This window comes from Phyllostomus hastatus, unplaced genomic scaffold (assembly GCF_019186645.2).
Source record: "Phyllostomus hastatus isolate PE091 unplaced genomic scaffold, TTU_PhHast_1.1 phas_contig_432, whole genome shotgun sequence".
Classification (NCBI taxonomy): Eukaryota; Metazoa; Chordata; class Mammalia; order Chiroptera; family Phyllostomidae; genus Phyllostomus; species Phyllostomus hastatus.
In genome coordinates this window covers 4,067,235-4,086,652 of record NW_025333880.1, presented here as the reverse complement: position 1 = coordinate 4,086,652, position 19,418 = coordinate 4,067,235, and the positions used below count along the sequence as shown (strand labels likewise).

Below are 19,418 nucleotides of genomic sequence, written 5' to 3'. Positions count from 1 at the left end.
AACCAGGGCTGCTGGTTCAATTCCTAGTCAGGGCACATGCCTAGGTTGCAGGACAGGTCCCCAGTAGGGGGTGCATGAGAGGCAACCACACACTGATGTTTCCCTCTCTCTCCCTTCTCCTCTCTAAAAATAAATAAATAAAATTTTAAAAACACAGGAAATGATTTTATCATTTAAACCCTCTATTCTATTTTGTCTCAGTTCTTTGTTTCTTTTTGTTTTTTGAGTGGAAACAAAAATAAGTATAAACAACTTGCCCAGAACCAGAGTGGACTTGTTTCTGGGGTGGATCACATTCAGATGCCACCAAAATAATTTGAGAACTCATATGTTTCTATAGACTTTGACCTCAATAAGAGGCTATATTCTAGCCTCATCTCATGGAAACCTTTTCCCGTGATGTTGCTGCTTTATAGTTTCCATTAACTTTCTGCAGTAACTCTAAGTTGAATGAGCAGATGTAAGGAATCATGATTTTAGTTCTTAAATTCCTGGCTTATTCTTGAGCCCTTAATGCATACATTATAAAAGTTGTATATTCTTACAATGTAATGTAACAATATATAGAACTGAAGAATATTTAAGTTTATGCAACAACTTCTCTAAGATCCAAGAAGTCAGGGAGCCCACACCTGTGAAATTTTGCTGCTTCTGTGCCTAAACAAACATTTGGAGATCTAGGCAATGTAAAACCCAACAGTTGAGGAATAGCAGACATTTCTTAAGCTATAAAGTGTCTGCCAAGTCAGAACAAAATTTAGATATTGATAATAAGAATTATAAGAGAATATAGGCCCTGGCTGGTGTGTCTCAGTGGATTGAGTGCCAGCCTGTGAAACAAAGAATTACAAGAGAATATAATCACATATGTTATTTTATTTTTCCCAGAGTGACCTTGTGCATTATTTAATTAAATTAGCAATCTATGATGAAGAGTTCCTTAGAGTGTTCCTTATTTTTGACAATAATAAATTTGCACTGAATATCAATAATTCTGTATGCTAAAATGAAGCCACCTGAGTTAGTAAGGAGAACCACACATACATAGGGCATAGATAGCCCTTCCCTGGATGGGAGATTTAGTAATATAAAAAGATAAGATCTATGTGGAATGAGTAATATTTTCCTTAGAATCAGATGCAAAGAATAATATTAGTTGAATACTAAGTTACATATTGCTGGTTATCAATGTAACTGATTATCAAAATAATTGTATGTATGTAGGAATTTTGTGTATGCACATAGTGGGAAAAATTTTATCATCAATATGTAATAGAATCAAGCAGCCAGAGTTACTTTATGTGTTTAATGGCATCTCAAGAGCACATGTATTCACTAAAAAGATAGTGCCCAGGTTATACACATTTTTCAACCAATTAAAAATAATTCTGTATCAACTAAAATCTAGCATGTGACAAATTGAGTTTTTTACACAGACTATAGAGATTATAGTAGGCCACGTGAGCCAGACTATATGAAAAATAGGTTCCTATATGCTATAGGTTCCTTATAGCATATATCTTTGGACACATAAAAGCAAAACTCATGAATGGTTATCTGAGTGTATGAGCCAATATTTATTCCACTAAGTGTATCATCTTACACCATAAGACCAATTTCTATATAGTGCAGTGGAGCGTCCTCAGTATACACTTTTTAGAAAAAAGTTGGAGTTTTATTTTACATTTCCAAAGATGTTACTATACAAGATGACAAACCTTAGGTTTGAAATCATATGAAAACTTTTTTAGTAAAAACACTTGTTTCAAATTTCCTGCATTTTCATTTTGTAATCAATAGGCCTCTCAAAATAAAGCATAATATTCTATATGTATACTTGACAGGCTGAACGTAAATAAACAATGTCACATGTTTTTAACTCTGTACCGGCAGAGTGATGACAAGAACTTCAGGCGTGGGTCGACCTGGAGGCGGCAGTTTCCTGCCCGTGAGGTGCACGGGATCAGCATGATGCCTGGGTCCTCGGAAACACTGCCAGCCGGATTTAGGTTAACCACCACATCTGGGCAGTCGAGGAAAATGACAACGGATGGTACAGAAGTTTTGCATTTCTGCTTATAAAGTGAAAAGCTTGTTTAGCAAATGCTAGCATCTTCTCTGACCTTGCATAGCTTTTTGGAATTGTCTTCTTGAGTTGGTTTGCTCTGCTTGAAGTTTACTTTGCTTTCATTAGACCAGACTCTTTTGTGAGCAGCTGATGCATGAATTCATGGCCCTTTATTCACATTTTAAAGATGATTTATAATATTCTAAAAAGGACAGTTTTGGCTAATGTCCACATCTAGGAACAATGATAAACACCTGCATGCTTTGTGTTTCTTTACTCTTCTATACCTAAGTAAATATTCGTTTAGTTAGATGTAGTAAATGGAAGTGAACTCCACTCTCATCCCACATGTTTGACTATTTCAAGGTCTATACTTCATCTTAGAAACCCAGACTCATCAGAAATCCCCAGCTTTGAGCAAGGTAGTAGGCCTTAAATAAACAAGCACAACCATGAGAAGAGAATTAAACAAACACAAAACCAACAGTAATTTCCCAATGAGCATTTCCTTCTGTGGACATTAGATTTCTGCTATATACTTCACAAAGAAACCAGCCACTCTGGAGGAGAGACAGTTAGATTTAGTAGTCACAGAGCTATTTCTGTTTGGTAAGCATTTAAAAAAAGAACAGCCCACTCTCTTTATTAAGACAATCACCTAGAATCATTCTTTTTAAGTTTACAGTTATTATGGCCCTTATAATTCATTCTGATATAAACTGTGTTCTTTGATTTACATTTCTTCTAACTTGTTAATATTATAGGACAAGCTAGCAAAATTTATGAGGAATTTAACATGATTGAAATTAGTGCGGAAGCTCTTCAATACTTGGAGGGGAAAACATCCACCCTAATAAACTCTCCAACAGCAATCTTTGCTTGAAACACAGAAGTACCCTGAGGAGCTGCTCTTGTTACAGGTTTCATCTAAGGAGGATACACAGCTCTGAAGCTCTGTGAAATCACTTTGGAATAAATTTTCATTAGTAACTTGGTCTAGAGAAGAGGGATAGGAGAGACTTATACCTGAAAGAAAGAACACCTAAAATGCTCAGGATCCCATTATGCAGGGAACATAAATCCTTCTCATTTGAAATTTTGTACTCCATCATCCAAATCCCTCTAAAGCCCTTTTCTCCATTTGCAGTTGCTTCTTCCAGGCTGCAGAGGTTAGACAACTCCACTGTTCGCACATATTCATGTTGACCAGCCACTCAAAGGAGGCAGCACTGACTTGCTGTGAGTAGTTTTCCTTGGCTGACAAAAAACAAATACCCACAAAAACGAAACCTGCATAGACTACTAAATATACACCATAGTCTTTGGTATGGCCTAGCAGCACAGAAGGGAGGTAACCCCTTTGTCTTTCTGGAGGGTGGAAAGGCATCTTTACATTTTAACTTTCACTCTAGGATTTCTATCACCGTCTGTCTGCTGTCGTTTAAGGCCTGTCTGCTGGAGGCCTGGCACCACCTTAGCGCCTATCAGTGGGTTGCTGCCACATTCTCCTACTTTTTAGTACACTTTATACTGATGTACATGGCAATATTTACTGATGAGAGTTTGGCCATTACAGAACAAGACACTTTTAAGTGATTATTTTATATAGGGGAAGCTGAAATAAACAGTGATTTTCAGAGTCAAACAGTGGCAAAGATGGAAAAAAGATTTGCAGATGATTTTATATTTTTTAAAAAAGGATAGCTGGAAATTTTGAACTTTTAATATGTGGCTTTTCATCAATATGATTTATATTTGTTGAAAATAAATATGACTTTTAAGTACCTTGGGCTTACAGCATGGAAACAAAGTTAAATTACTCTATAGGAATGACAGACAGGGCAACAGAAAACCTTGATACATAACCATAAGATGCCAGACATTTTTCTTCTATGGAAATGTTAGTTGACGGAATTCCAAATCCATACCAAAATGGAGTTTTATTGGCAGTCTTAGTAAAACTGTGGTTTCCTAGGTTATAAATGTCAAGTGCTCATACAACATTTTTTTTAACCTAAAACCATGCTCTACCAAAATACCATCTACAATGAATTAATATTTTGGAAACATACTTTATAGGGCAATAATTAGAACAAAATGTGTGTGCAGAGAAGGAAAGAGGAAGCAGTTATAGGCAGAGGAACAGCTCATCTTGTGCTGTTTATTCATTGCCTTGAACTAAAAGCACCACACAGTTTATTGTTGGTCTCTGGGGCCTAGTATGGGAGCTGGTACGCTGCCTTCCTTAGGTCACTGTTTGAATGTTTGAAGCTGCTGCTGATGAAACAAAAAGCCTTCAGATAAGACATTTAATTTTGGAATATAAAACCCTAACATTAAAATTTTAATTATGGCATGCAATTTGGCATCTAATTAGGCATGATCTAAAGTACAAAATAATTTGGCTAATTTGGCTAAACAAAAGGCTTTCCAAAATGCTCTTTCTGTAATGCTTCTTCACATAATAAGATAATTTTCCCAGAAATGAATACTTCACTATCTTACAAATGACTATTTAATACATTGAGTAGTATTTGCTTCTAAGCTCTTGACTGATAGGTAGAATAACTTTAACTATTTGCAATCTGTATTTTGTGCATGGCATTCAAGATTATACTTCCAGTTTTTACCATTAGATGGGAGAAAGGTATTTATTTACATTAAGTTAACCTAAGACAACCAATTTTTATTTTGATGAAACATTAGCACTTCTGTTTTTAAACTAAGAACAAATTTATTATTTATTTTGTGTAAGGAAAAGTAATTGTGAACTTTTCCTAAATATATTATGACAAAAAGATATCAATGATGCCTCATCACTGACCCAGATTCTTTAAATAAATTACTTATTATCATTATGTTTTGTTGCAATTAAAGTATCTTTATACGAGCTCTAAGATATGAGCCAGAATATAAATATATTTCATAGGTCAACTACACACAATTTATTAATGACCAAGCCATAAATTTGTCAGAACTGCTAATATTTTGTGTTAACACCTTTTTGAAAATATTACTGCCATCTTCCCACAGAATTGAGGAAATATTATTTATTGACATTGCCTGCACAAAATTGGAGAAGAGCAAATGTTCATTACACACAGCTGTTGGTTACATCCTAGACGATACCTTGCTCATTACCTCTCAGGACAGAAGGAGGCAGGCTGCATGCAGGGACACCAAGGGGAGCAGGAGGTGGGCTTCCCAGCCTGGGGCCTCATGGTAAACTGATGCTGTCCATTGAATATTCTAGATGTCGTCTTTTCAGTCTACCCTACCTAAAGTGCACTACCACCTATGAAGATGAGCAGCGAACACCTTTGTGAAGACTGAAGGCTAAGAAAATAACCACAAGTAATGGTTTATTAAATTGAAAATGTGATTTTGGGGGAAGTCACATATTAAGTTTGATTAGTTTATGACAATTGTAAGAAAATGCTTAAGTCATTTGAATAATAAACATCATCCACATCATAAATTCTGTACAAGAGATGCTTTTATGAAATGGAGCCACCTGTTTTTCATGTTTTATTGTAATATACTAGGCATTTATGTATTACTGTGTATGTATTTCTTTTTAAATGTGTAAGTCTTATGTAAATGGATATAAATATGATTTTTTAAAAAATAAAATATATGGTTCATGGAGTCTCAAGTACAAACATTTGACAATACCCTATACTGTTTGTATTTTACCATTCCACCATTTTTACAGTTTTTGAATTATAACAGTCAAGCCGACGTTTCCTGGAAGCATGTGTCATGCCTCCACTCTTCACCTTCAAGTCTGTCAATACTTAAAGCTGAAAACCTGCCTCTGATCATGTAAAAAAGAATGATTTAACCTGGAACTGGAGCCAAAAATAGACCTTTAAAGGCAATCAGGGACGTCCTCTATCCTTAGAAATAGCACTGTGATGGCTCGATCTCCTTTTCAATAGAAAACAAAGCCAAACTGTTTACAAGAGTCAAAACAATTATTTAAAACAATTTATAAAGAAAAAAACCATTATCTTCTCTTGTTACCTGTGGACCAATGAAAATTTTTCCTTTACTAAGAACCACATGCTCATTCAAATGATCTAGAACCGCCAGCCAGCCAGCACTGTGCAGTGCATGTGCCACTGCAGAGACTGAGCTCATTTCCACTGGAAGAAAACAAACCCAAACCCCTCCCTTTTGTCCGTGTAACAGGGCAGCAGCCAGACTCGTGTCTAATATTATAAGCTTTTAGCCAAGATAGCCTTGTTTTGACTTCCCTGAAGTCAATCTTATCAGAGGAAATAAATGAGAGACAGAATGATTAACATATATAGTGTATAAAGTATAGGAGAGTAATCTCTTCCCTGTGGCTTTATTTGGTGGTGTTACTGTTGTTTATTCTTTGTTTATATGGGAGATTTCAAAGTAAAACCTATTTAAAAATACATTTATCTAACTGCTGATTTTCTGCTGTTTGACTTTATGATGCGCAAGACCTGTCATTAGTAATTTCATTTTTGTATTTAATTTGCTATGTTTGCACGTACATTACATTTGTTTTGATGTTGATTTTTGTTTAAGCAGATTCAGTCAAAAGGTAATGGTAACAGATCCCTCTCCATTGTCAATAAAAAAAAAAGAATACTTCCAGTTCTTTGTTTAAGCTTTGTTTTCTGGTCACATAAAATTTAACAACTGACTTAAAATTGTTTTTAGGGACTCTCTTCAAAAGTGAGCTGGCCACAAGAGGGAGCCCTAAACCTGCTAATGAGAGTGATTTTATATTTTCTGGAACCACCTGGACAGAAACAATGGGAAAGAGCTTTTGAAGCTCATCTGAACATGGGAATGCTGACTTACAAAAATGAAATATAATTAGAAACTATGATATTACAACAATATAAACTAGATTTGTATCTACTCATACAAGAGAGAGTTCACCAGCAGGAAATATTAATCATTTATAATACACTCAAATATATAGGGACAAAAAGATCCAGTTACTTGTTTCAAAAAAGCATAGAGTACTCTTTAATGTACAGGATAGTGTCTGTCAGATTCCAAAATCCATTTAATGACCATCTAGCCACATTATGAATCTTCACATTTTTAATGATTGAAACCTTTACAAATACAATTTTATGTGAATTGAGCTGCTTTTTAAATATAAAACAGGTCTTGATTGTATATACTCAATATATTTTCTTGAGCAAAATAACCCAATTGAAAGAACACTCTACAGATTTTAAAAGAAAATATTTATATTTTAATTTTTCCAATGTCTTACAGTAAAAGAAAAATTGTGGAAATATGAAAGAAGATCATAGAGAATTTATTTCAGCAAATTTAAATGTGATTGAATTTTCAGTAACATTACATTGTTATTTTTAAAGATACATTTCATTCAGACAATTTTAGGAACTAGGTAGTAAAAGTGTTTTATGATAAAAATATTAAAATAGAAAATTTATTTTTCCTTCCAAAATTTAAACAATCTGATGACTTGTCTCTCTTGCACCACATTTATTAATATGAAAATAACATTACTTTCTCTGATCCTGCAAAGGAGATCAATTTCCTCAATCAGATACAAGAAAAAGCCACTTTCCCAGTTTTGCACATTGTTTTCCTCCCACTCAAGTGGAAAATAGCTCAAGCTGCTTAGTGAAGTGTCCCCTGTAGACGTGACCCAGGAAGAACATGCAGGAGGACCAAAGATGCACCTTCACACACTTCTGGCATCGATACAATATACTTTGTGTTCATAACTTGCAACTAATACATTTTCAGATAAAGAAGTTGCCATTTCAAATTAACCAAATCTTACATGAAAGTGTAAGGTAATAAAATTAAATGCTAAGACATTAAAAATGGATTATTTGTTAAGTTTACAGATGTGATAATGGACTAAATGTACCAAATAGAAGCTACAGTTTAAGGAGCCCAACAGCTTCAAATTATAAACTGATTGTCTATCTAGTTGGTTTAACTCAGGGTAATAAAAGAATTAATGGGAACAACTAGATTAGTATATTGTTTCCAGGTATAGCAATCAGGAAGCCAACTTAAGCTAACAGGAATTTCCTTGAGAAGTCATTAATACTATTGCTTATGATCCAAATGAAAAGCGCACATTTTCAAAATGTCTTTATACAGTTTGTAAGCATTTTGTATAAAACAAACAAGTAAATAAGCTCATTATCTATTATCACTGACATATATTTGATGTAGGCAGACTATTATGTTAGGACAGCTGCTCTTTGAAAATGTCCCTGATGGACTGAAGGATTAAGGAGTATTTGAGTACCATCAAAGACTCAGTGGGCATGGTGTATTTTTGTGTTTAAATGTATTCTTTGATTACAAGTAACATGTCCAACCCTGTGTAAACCATATTTTGAATTATCTGTATATGTCCAGTCTGGTTAATTGGCACATTACCATAAGCTTACTAACAAAACTCTTTCAATTTTTAAAAAAATAACTCTCAATAGTTTTATAGAAGTTTAAAATGGAAAGATATACTTGAATGTCATAATATTGTTTTAGTGGGTTATTTAAATTATAAATTTTACATGAAAATCTGGATTTATTTGTTTCTCTTGGCGTAATGTTGATGCAGACCCCGGCTCGTGGGTTCCGCGTCATTATGGATGAAAGTGAGACATTCACACGAATTACCAAATCCAGTGGAGGAAAAAGGACCATTTGGCTTTTCTCTCAAGGAGAGCAAAAGCCTCCACCCTTGCTCCAATGAGCTTTTATTGTTTTAATGGACACAATACAAGGTCCTCATTAACTGTGCACAGGCTCACTTTAGATGGTTACTTTATACAGAAAACAAGGGAGCCAATGCTGCTAATCACATCACAGAAGAGGGATATTTGCAAATGAAAAGGCAAAAGTAGTTGGACGGGTGAACACTCATCTGTGGAAGGTTTAGCATGGATTTTAGGAAGTTGCTTTGAAGTAAATGTCCTCAGTTGAGGGTGAGGGAGTTTTAGCAAAAAGCAAGACTCATAGCAGCCTAGGTACATTGCAGGCCTGATTCCCCACGGGAGAACCTATCCGTGGGCGTGGGTCCTGTGCATCTCCAAGTGGGAGCTGGGCCCATGCCACACAGAACAGTCTACTACATGATGTAATTTATATTTTCTCCTGAAGAAGAAAGCCAGCCCACCTCATTTCTACATCATTTTCCTGTTTCCATAAGAAGCTGGAATCATTAGGTGCACAGTCAACTAAGAACAGGAGCCAGAAGGAGGGGCTCCTGGGAGCCCTCATCTCCATGACAAAGTGAAAGGGTTAGGGACCTGTGCTCTCTTCCAGGCAGATTGCCCTTGACTGAATAACAAATGACCTGACCACAGAGCTGGGCCCTGGAAGTCAGTATCTTATAATGGTCATTAACAGCCTTCCCTCAAGAAATGACTAAACAGGCCTCCCTACCTAGAAAATCATCTGATTAGATGATGACCCTGCATGTGGGCATGTCAAAAATATTAGAAAACACCGCAAATTTCCATAAGAAAGATTGTAATTATTTTCTGACTTCAACTTATGTTTTAGGTTTTGGGTCAAAGCTACAGATTTCTATTTCTAGAAAGTGGCTCTATATTAATGTCACCTTCAATTAAAATGATTTTGGTGGGGGGGGGACACTTTTTAAAAATCATACAGTAGATATATTTTTCTAAAATTAGAGGGCTAGACAACCTACAATGAGTCACATTACAGGTAATTGATAGCAATGCTCATTGGGTCTAATCAAACATAAGGCACTGATCTTTCACTAGGGCTTCCAGTGTGTTCTTTTAGACCAAGCTTCACAATTCACATTCCGATTGGCTAGTAATTTCTACTTAAATATTTATTTCTGGGACATAATTAAAAAAGACTTGACTTCGATTAGAAAAATTGACTCAAAAAGTCATGAGGCCTGCTTCAGCACCTCCTCTATGTGCCTGAAAATGCTGGGGTCTTCAATGGTGGGTGTTATCTAGGGAAAAAGAGAGAGAGAGACATGAATGCACTTCCTTGCACCCCCTTCACCCTCCCTGCAATTAAGTAAATATGTGCCTCGTTCTAGTCCCCATTATCTTATAATACTCATCTGGAAATGTTCAAAAACAGGAAAGTTTGAACCTAATATTTTAAAATGTATTAACAGCTACAGTTTTCAGAGTGATAAAATAAACTGTTCTATTAGCAAAATTATTGGTCCTCAATACTATTTTCTCCAGAATTCCCATTATGGGACTTTCTATGTGCCTCTATAAAAAGAAAATAAATATTTTTTTGCATTTGCTCATACAACTACTTTACTATTAAAATATGTATATCTACACATGTATAATATAAAAACAATTTAAAATATATATATATGCTTGGATTTGCCTAAAATTTCCTAAAATAATTTTAACTCAATACAATCAGCATATGTATCACTTAGAAGAGTTTAAACATGTATAGCCAGCCTCAATTACTTGCTTTCTCACTAATAGCCACTAATGACTACAATGAAGGAAAATGTACCTTTAATTCAATAAGATTGAGTTTCCACAAGTTTGTTTTCATTTAACTCACATATTTACTAACAGTAAAAATATTTTCACACATGAATTCTTGTATTCTCAAAGCATATGGTTTTAATTAATCGGTTTTCCCAAACCTTTATTTCTACACAAAGAGTGACTGTGTGATTTCTCACTTCCCATTTTAAAAAGTGCTATTATGTGTGTTGTAAGGATACAATTCACACTTGTGAACTACTTTTAAGATCCTTGCTGATGTCAAAGAAATAAGGAAAAACCATGTCAGAACCCAGCACTAAACATCCTTGAAAACTTACCTTATAAGGCTTGCCATTGACAAGGGCAGAAAGAGCTGACCGGGGAATTTTGCCAGATCTAGTTTTGGGTAATTGTTTGACAAAAATTGCATTTCGAAAAGCAGCCACAGGGCCGATGCTCTGTCTAACATGTTTCACAATTTCTTTCAAAACTTGTTCCTCAGTTGTATCTATACCTAGGGAGAAAGTTCAGATGGTAAGCATTGGATTTCACCGTAGTTAATCATTCAGGACCCAAACAGTCAGGGAGGACAAAGCTCTCTCACCTCTTCTCAACACGCAGAGGGCTAAGGGAACATGACCTTTCAAAGGATCCTCTTTGCCAACGACAGCACAGTCAGCCACGGTGCCAAGGGAAAGAACCGACTGTAATAAGGAAAAAAGCATTCATGTAGTGTGTATGTGTAAATTATTTCAACTGGGAAAAGAAGTACATGTCAGAGAACCAAAAAACCCATAGCTACTAATTCACAATTTACATCATTACTACTGGGGTGAGTGGTTAGGATCCCCACGGTAGTCACTCATCAAAGGCTGACAGTAATTAAGACAAATTGCTTAGGTTACCTGGAAAGTAAGGGAATTGTTTCTTCATCTCAGTCAGCATTAATGAAGTCAGGGAAAATATTCAGTGGACACCACATGTAAACAAATTGCAACAGGCCTCTGAAACGGATGGCCTTGTGGTGCTGGCTACTACAAGCATACCTACTGGAGGAGTCCATGGCAGCCCCATGACTAAACATGTAGTGATTTTATTTTTCCATCCATTACTGAGCAAAGAATAGAGCACTTCTTTTCTTGAGTGGCCACCCAGCCAGAGAGGACAAAGTAATGCATATTTCAGTGACTGCAAACCTCTAATGGCTGGAGAAACAGTGAGCAACATACCAATAGCTCATTTGGTAGTTCTCATTCTCTCTTCTATTCATTCATTAAACAAATATCTACTGACTACTTCCTGGGCTCCCACCACTGCACTAGGCTCAGTGGTGAGCAAAAATAGACTGAGCACTAGCTCATGGTGCTTATGCTCTAGTAGGGAGGACCAATATTAATAACGAATCATAAGTATTTAATTATGATAAATGTCTAAATATAAAAGTTGTAAGGACTTTGAGGAAATAACTTGGGTTTTGATATGCAAAATAGAGCAAAAGTTACAAACTTGGCAGAAGGATATTGATCTCAGAGAAGCCAACCCTTAGGAAATGACAATAAGCTCAGGTCTGAAGGAGCCATAGACATTGATTCGGCAAAAGGAGAGAGTCCTGTGGAAGAACTGCACATGAATATTCACACCTGGAAGGAACCAGAGTGGCTGGAAACCAGAGCCAGGGTGAGAACGGAGCAAGAGGAAGTAAAGCTGCAGAGGGAGAGAGAGGCTGTGCAAATGATGTCCTACTGTAATTTCAGCAGCACTGGGAAGGTAATAAAGCACTTTTAGGAGGTGAGGAAGAGATGCAAGCAAGATCAAATGAATTTTTAAATTAACTCTATTCTTTAGAGTACTTTAAGATTTGTAGAAAACTTAGCAGAAGTACAGAAAGTCCCCATATACCTTCTCCTCCTGTTTATAAACAGTTTTCTCCACCGTCAAAATCCCTCACTGCCGAGGTATGTTTGGTACAACCAATGAACCAACATTCGCACATCATGATCATTCCAGTCCGTAGTTTAGAGTTCACTCTTGGTGTTGTACATTCTATGTCATGTAGCCACAATTATAATACTTAACAGAATGGCTTCACTGCCCTAAAAAATCCCCTGTGCTCTGCCTAATCATCCGTCACTTCCCACTAATCTCCGGCAGCCCACGATCTTCTTACTGTCTCCTAAGTCACTTTCCAGAATGTTACATAGCCTTTCAAAATGGCTTCTTTCACTTCAGAGTGGATTTTGGAAAACACAAACTTGACTCATCATGGAGAATAAACAGAGGATAGTGAAGAGTGAGTATCACAGTTCGTGTGCTGAAACCACCTGAGAGGCTACTACAGTAGTCTAGGTAGGATATGGTAGTGGGAGTAAAGATTATAGAGTTCATTTAGGAGTAAAATGGATACAACTTGATAATAAACTGGATATGGAGTATGGAGAAGGCAGAAGGGTTAAGAATGATTCTGTGTGTTTGGTTGAGCAGGAGTTGGACAGTGGCGTCATTTTCTAAGTAAGAAAATGCTAGTGAGGGCTAGGCTTGAGAAGAAAGATCACATAATACATCTTAGAGATGTTTTATTGAAGTACCTTTGAAACATCCAAGTCAAAGCAGTTAGAACTGGGGAGAGTCTCAATCTAGAGATGTGTATTTGAATGCCATTAATGTATACAGGCTAATGAAAGCTGTGGGCATGGATGAGATTAGGGAGAAAGTAGTGAAGGAAAGCCAGAGAGCCTAAAGGAATTCCAACAGCTAATGGCTCCACGAAGAAAGAGCTGATCAGCTAGACTAAAAAGGCACAGCCAGACAGGTAGGAGAAAAATAAACAAGTCTGGGACATTTCACTTTCTAGTTCCAAACTTTGCATGAAGATACTTTTTTCTTTTGATTAATGCAAGTTGAAAATGAACTTTCCCTCCTCTGAAGTCCTGGAAAACTCAATGAACTGCTAGAATGTTTGGAACAAACCCCGTGTGCCTCACATGGCCCTAATTAAACATACAAATCAACATTCTCCTGTATCCTATTGTTAGCACCCACTTGGAAGTATTGAGTTGTCAGGGTTCTCATCCATATAGCTTTTTACTTCCACGGGGCTGAGGGTAGCATGTGTTAAATAAATAAGTTTTTACTATATGTTTTATTCGCTTCACTGCTAACATGAAGATGTCCAGCCCTTGTTGGTGTGGCTCACCAGCCATGCCAACCACACAAACCAAAGTTTGGGCATTGTTCTACAAACCAAAAGGTCATCAGTTTGATTCCTGCTCGGGGCACACACCTGGGTTGCGGGCCTTTTTCCCAAATGGGGGTACCCGAGAAGCAACTGATCCATGTTTCTCTCACACATTGATATTTCTCTCCTTCTCTTCATCCTTCCCTTCTCATCTCACTAAAAATAAATAAAATCTTTTAAAAAAAGACTTTCATGCCCTCTTTCCATTAGTTGGGGTGACTAAAAAGCTTCTGCAAGATGCATGCTATCTCAACCATGCACTGCTACATTCTCCCACTATGTCAAGCTGAGGGCTCAAAATGCTTCCAACAGCTTTCCAATCTCTTAGGGTTTTATTTACACTTTAGGTCCATGCATTGAAAATAGAAACAAATTTTATGGCCAAAGATTTGTTTTGGTAGTTAATATAGTCAGTCACCATTTCATGGAGAGAATACATACTTTGTCTATAGCAGATGGGATATAGATGGGGTAGGCTCAATCCTATCATTGTGATTTACTATTCACATTTTAATGAGAAAAACTTTTACCTGGCTAACCAGAGTTATAATTGTCAAAAAAACATTCATTCAAGTGTTCACTGGTGTCATACGCCTGGGTTTTTGAAATGCCAAGATATCAGTTCAAAACACTGTAAAAAAATCAGTAATCCAGATGTTTTGTCATCTGAACAATGTGATTGTAATTTAAACTAAATTAAATGTCAAAATTTTAGTTTGCTGTTCTTTCATTTTGCTGCTTTCAGTTCACCGTGTTTTCATCCTCACTCTTAGCATTTTTAGAAGTGAATGGAAAAATGTCGACTGGTTTTTTCTAAGGGCAGGGAGCATTTTAAAGCCAGAAATAATATCTGACATTGTTCTCTATAATATCAAAGTCCCACTTTCACCAACTGTGCCTAAATTCTTAAAAATACGTGAGAAATTATCCCTTTCCATAATTGTATGTAAATGAGGTTCGTTATTATAGTGGATAAAATGTTATATTCATCTATCAGTGTTAAAACGATACCATAAAGGAAAGGAGGCAGCTTTCTCTGTTGGCCCCAGCAATAATACTAGCATGCAAATACTGATTTCAACACCTGAATCATTAAAAACGAAAGCATCAAAATACGTGTTGGCAAGAGGGATGGAAGCCAGCCAAATGTCCTGGGGGGTAAACAATCAAAAGCCACGTTCATACATTCCTTCTGTATAAATTCTATGAAGCATCTTTGAGTAATGGGTAGATACAGCACCCCCCAAAAGATACAACTTAAATGGTAATTGTCTCACCAAAAGTGAGTATATAAAGGCTTTGTTAATAGGTCTGATAAATGTCTGTCATTCATTGTTACTGGTGTACTGCCACTTTTGTGTATATTTTAATGAATTTAAAAGGTTGTGCCTTTAGTGAGCTATATTACTTAAGCTTCTCAATTCTGTTTTTAAGTATTTTCATTAAAAACATAATTTAAATCATACAGCCTCATAAGATGTAAGGAGCTGAAGAAGAGGGGTGCTTTTTCATTCCCTGACATTGGAGTCATCTAGAAAATGGCCCAATTCCACATCTTCATCAATAGTTGTATTGATGTACTAAAGAAAATATTCAATATTTTACAAGTATTTAAATGCAAGCATTCGTTAGTGGTGGGTAGAATTGAAATTGCATGGCATCTTTGTTGAATATGCACTTTATGGAAATATATTCAACTTTGAAGAAATCATTCCTAAAATAGTGAACAAAACAGATACCTGGGAAAACAAACAAGGACACATTGGTCACAACAACCTTCAAAGGGCAAATTATGTGTGCATATTACCTTAAGTGCAATATTTTAACACCAGATTTCCAAGTTTCTAAAGATACTGCAAGGACTACTTAACAACCTGAAACTTAACTACCAGAGAAAGAATGAAACAGGAAGCCCAATTTTCTCCCTGGAGACAAGTCTTTGAGCAAAAAGGTCAGCCCAGAAGGGTGAAAGAGAACCAAGCATGAAGGGCCATGCTGACACCCAGTAGTTTTGACTCCAAACACCTGAACTAGCAGATTTTCTATCCAACTTACTGTAACTTCTATCAAAGCATCCCAAATGTCTAGCGAGATGCTAGGCTTTTAAAGATTAATCAACTGTTCAAACAGACATGATTTAACAGTTACAGAAGCTCCTCCTCTTGTGTGTTTTTATCTACAAGGATAATGTCCTCTAAAATTTGTAAAAGCTGTTCTAGGACTCTATTTCCTCATGATGAGTACAGAGAATTACACAGGGTTTCTTGAAATGTTTTTGATGTAGTAATTTTAATAGAATTTCTGTTTGATTAAGTCTTATAAAAGGTAATATATTTGTCAAATTTTACTTTGAGAAACTAGAAAGACATAGATATCTTCACTATGTATAAAGTAACATTCTGTCTACTTTTAATTTATACAAATGAGACTTCCAACAGATTAAGACATGCAAGTTTTATCTTTAAAAAGTCAAAATGAAATCTAGCATTCACTACTAAGAATCCTGGAAAAGCATTGAAATATCAAGTAGGATTTGGGCACTTTGATAAAAGCTGGTTATGGCATCAATATAAACATTTCCCATGAATATTAATTATCACTTTGTTAAGCAATTGTGCTAAGAACTGAGAGGAAGCCAATAAAGAATGTTAGTTCCCAACTATATCTAGTAGATTCCCATATAGAAAAGACAAACCTGATATTAATTACTATTTTCTTATAAGACATAAATATACAATAAATAGTTAATCACTTAATTCATAGAGGAGAGAAGGAGGGGGATAATGGTGGACAGAAGGGGAAAGACTAGTTGAAGAACGTGTGCGTGTTCTTCATGAAGAACATGTACATGGACAACGGTATGGGGACTGACCGTGGGAGCGGGGTGTGGACTGGGCAGAGAAGAGAAAAGAGAGAAAAATCGGGAGAACTGTAATAGGATAGCAATAAAAAGTCTGAAGGCTGAGAGGTGTCCTGTTATGCCTTATAAGTACTCCAACACTTAGTGACAAAATTCCTATTAAATGTCATTGATTCTAGCATGGTTCTTCAATTTTGCCATTTAACTGCCTACCTTTTGCCTGCCTCACTTTGCTGATACAAATTGTGATAAGAATGTCAGCAGAAATATATTAAAGTACAGTATATATTTAAATAGGTTGATATTTTTCCTTTCATTCTAAAAGTAGAAGAACAAAGAATTTTGACTGATATTAAGGTCTGTGCATATGTAACCTCCATATTTTGATTAGCTGAGTCTGTCAGAAATGGAAGTGAATATTAGAAGCACTCTCCTGCAAGCAAAAATTAAAAGTCCATGCAACCAGAACCACCTTTTCCCAACACACTACAATACATGAAGCATAAATTTCAATTTCAGCTTATCACAAGCTCCAGAGTCAGTTAAAAACAAGATAATGTGATTGCACATAAAGGTCATGTATTTCAAAACATTTTATAAACTCCTTCCCTTTTACTCAAATAACATCTCAGTGTCACTTTTAAAAAAGCCACATGACAATAAGAGTTAAGCTGCTAAATTTAGGCTGAAGATAAGTGCATCCTTTAACTAAGGTGAGCATCTTTTGGGGGCATGGTGGGGTGAAAATGGAGACAACTGTACTTGAACAACAATACAAAAATGAAAAAAAAGAGGAAGTAAACTTGGATTCTGCATATTGTGATCCCACTACACTTTTAATCATACTATTTTAAATATTTGCTTTCATTTAAAATGCATTCTGCCCCACTCTGTTTAAACCATCCTGGGCTTGTTTCTGAAAAAGATGGAATAAATACATTCCACCATTTCACTTCCACTATTTGCAGTGAAAAACTCTGGGCTAAATTACAGACCAGAGGATTCTGTCAGAACTTCAGAACATAAGGACAATATGATAGTGAGTCTTCTGTTTTGTTTGTTGGTTGGTTGGGTTTTTGGTTGGTCAGTTGGTTTGGAGATTTTTAAATTTTTGTTGTTGTTATGGTTTGTTTGTTGGTTGGTTTTGCCTCCAAAATATTCTGGCCCAGGTGCTAGAGTAACCCAAAATGTGGAACTGCCAATGAATACAGACAGAAAAGCCCCAAGAAAGGTATACGCTGTCTAGCCAGAGTTCCAGGAAAAAGAAGAAAAGGAACTGGGTCACAGAGTTATTTTGTTTTTGTCCTTCCTACTCCAGATAAACACCAGTAAAGAAGCAGTGCTCCACTTCCTCCCTACAGGACCACAGCAACCTTGTTGACTCCCCACACCCTGCAGCGAGAGAGCCGGTGCAGTGCCACTTACCCTCCCCACCAGCAGCTGGCCATGCCCTGAGAGTGGATCCCTGTGGGCTCGATTTACCCTATATCAGGTGAGTGCTAGCAAGGAGACAGAGTTCCTTTCTCTCCCCAGATACACTGTACAGGTAGACCTTGTAGGACTGAGCACTAAAGCCCTAGCTGTCTTTCCAAAGGATCAGAAAGGGGAGCCTTGGGGATCAAAAACTAAGGAACAGGTTGTGAGGCAGGAGCTAGAGAAAGGGGTACTTCATACCTATGTATGAAGTCCTGCCCCTAACCTGGATTTGTGTAAGCATGCATCCAACCAGAACTATAAACACACAGAAACTTCATTTCTTTAATATGACCTTTTCTCCTTTCCTTTTGACTCAAACTGGTCTCATCCAACATGCTGACTTACTTGCACTCTCCCTTGGTCTACCACTACTTTAATCATTATGCCCTTGGACAATAAGGCCCTGATCAGCATTAAACAATCTTAGGAACAAAGCCTCAGGTCTATTTACCACAGAAACAGAGTTTCGATCAAACTAAAGATAACATCTAAATAAATAACTCTGCAGTGAACACAGGGGTGCTTGTGTTCTTTTGAATGAGTGTTTTGAGTTCCTTCAGATATATTTCCAAAAGTGAGATTGCTGGGACAGAAGACAGTTCCATTTCTTTCCACAGTGGCTGCACCAATCTGCATTTCCACCAACAGTTCAAGAGGGTTCCCCTTTCTCCACATCCTCACCAGCATTAATTGTTTGTCAACTTATTGATGATAGTCATTCTGACATTTGTGAGCTGGTATCTAATTGTGGTTTTAATTTGCATTTCTCTGATGATTAGTGACTTTGAGCATCTTTTCATATGTCTATTGGCCATCTGTATGTCCTCTTTGGAGAAGTGTCTATTCAGGCCCTTTGCCCATTTTTTAATTGGGTTGTTCATTTTTGTTTTTGTTTTTGTTTTTGTTTTTGTTTTGGTGTTGAGTTCTGTAAGTTCTTTATAAATTTTGGATATTTACCCCTTATCAGATGTATGGGTGAATATGTTCTCCCATTCAGTGAGTTGTCTTCTTATTTTGTTGATGTTTTCCTTTGCTGTGCAAAAACTTTTTAGTGCAAGCAGCCCACATGTTCATCAGTAGATTAATGGATAAAACAATTATGAGACATTTACATAATGAAATACTACTTGGCCATAAAAAAAGAAATGTTACCCTTTGCAATAGTCTTGAGGGACCTGGAGAACACTATGCTAAGTGAAATAAGCCAGCTAGAGAAAGACAAATACTGTATGATTTCACTCATACGTAGAATCTAATGAACTGAACCAACAAGGAAAATCGGGA

At 36.4% G+C, this 19,418-nt stretch overlaps 2 protein-coding genes and 1 long non-coding RNA gene across 22 annotated transcripts in view; 2 read left to right on the top strand and 1 right to left on the bottom strand.

Annotated features, from left to right (window-relative positions):
• Positions 1–6,659, top strand: part of PPFIA2 (PTPRF interacting protein alpha 2) — a 465,199-nt gene extending 458,540 nt beyond the window's left edge. For 18 of the 19 annotated variants that reach the window (XM_045845003.1, XM_045845002.1, XM_045844994.1 and 15 more), the window contains 3 exons: positions 1,894–2,053; positions 3,216–3,307; positions 5,322–6,659. In XM_045845003.1, the coding sequence (XP_045700959.1) occupies positions 1,894–2,053; positions 3,216–3,274 (219 nt within the window). In that variant the 3' untranslated portion in view covers positions 3,275–3,307; positions 5,322–6,659. The remainder of the gene's footprint in view (positions 1–1,893; positions 2,054–3,215; positions 3,308–5,321) is intronic. The other variant, XM_045844988.1, reaches the window with a different exon arrangement.
• Positions 6,660–9,083: 2,424 nt separating this feature from the next.
• ACSS3 (acyl-CoA synthetase short chain family member 3) overlaps positions 9,084–19,418 on the bottom strand; it is a 161,119-nt gene continuing 150,784 nt past the window's right edge. For both annotated transcript variants that reach the window (XM_045845022.1, XM_045845023.1), the window contains 3 exons: positions 11,168–11,267; positions 10,902–11,077; positions 9,084–10,049 (listed from right to left, as the gene is read on the bottom strand). In XM_045845022.1, coding sequence (XP_045700978.1) covers positions 9,981–10,049; positions 10,902–11,077; positions 11,168–11,267 — 345 coding nt within the window. In that variant the 3' untranslated portion in view covers positions 9,084–9,980. The remainder of the gene's footprint in view (positions 10,050–10,901; positions 11,078–11,167; positions 11,268–19,418) is intronic.
• The window catches only part of LOC123822851, a 28,514-nt gene continuing 27,115 nt past the window's right edge, over positions 18,020–19,418 (top strand). Inside the window, exon 1 of the long non-coding RNA XR_006786435.1 lies at positions 18,020–18,150. This is a non-coding gene — a long non-coding RNA (uncharacterized LOC123822851). The remainder of the gene's footprint in view (positions 18,151–19,418) is intronic.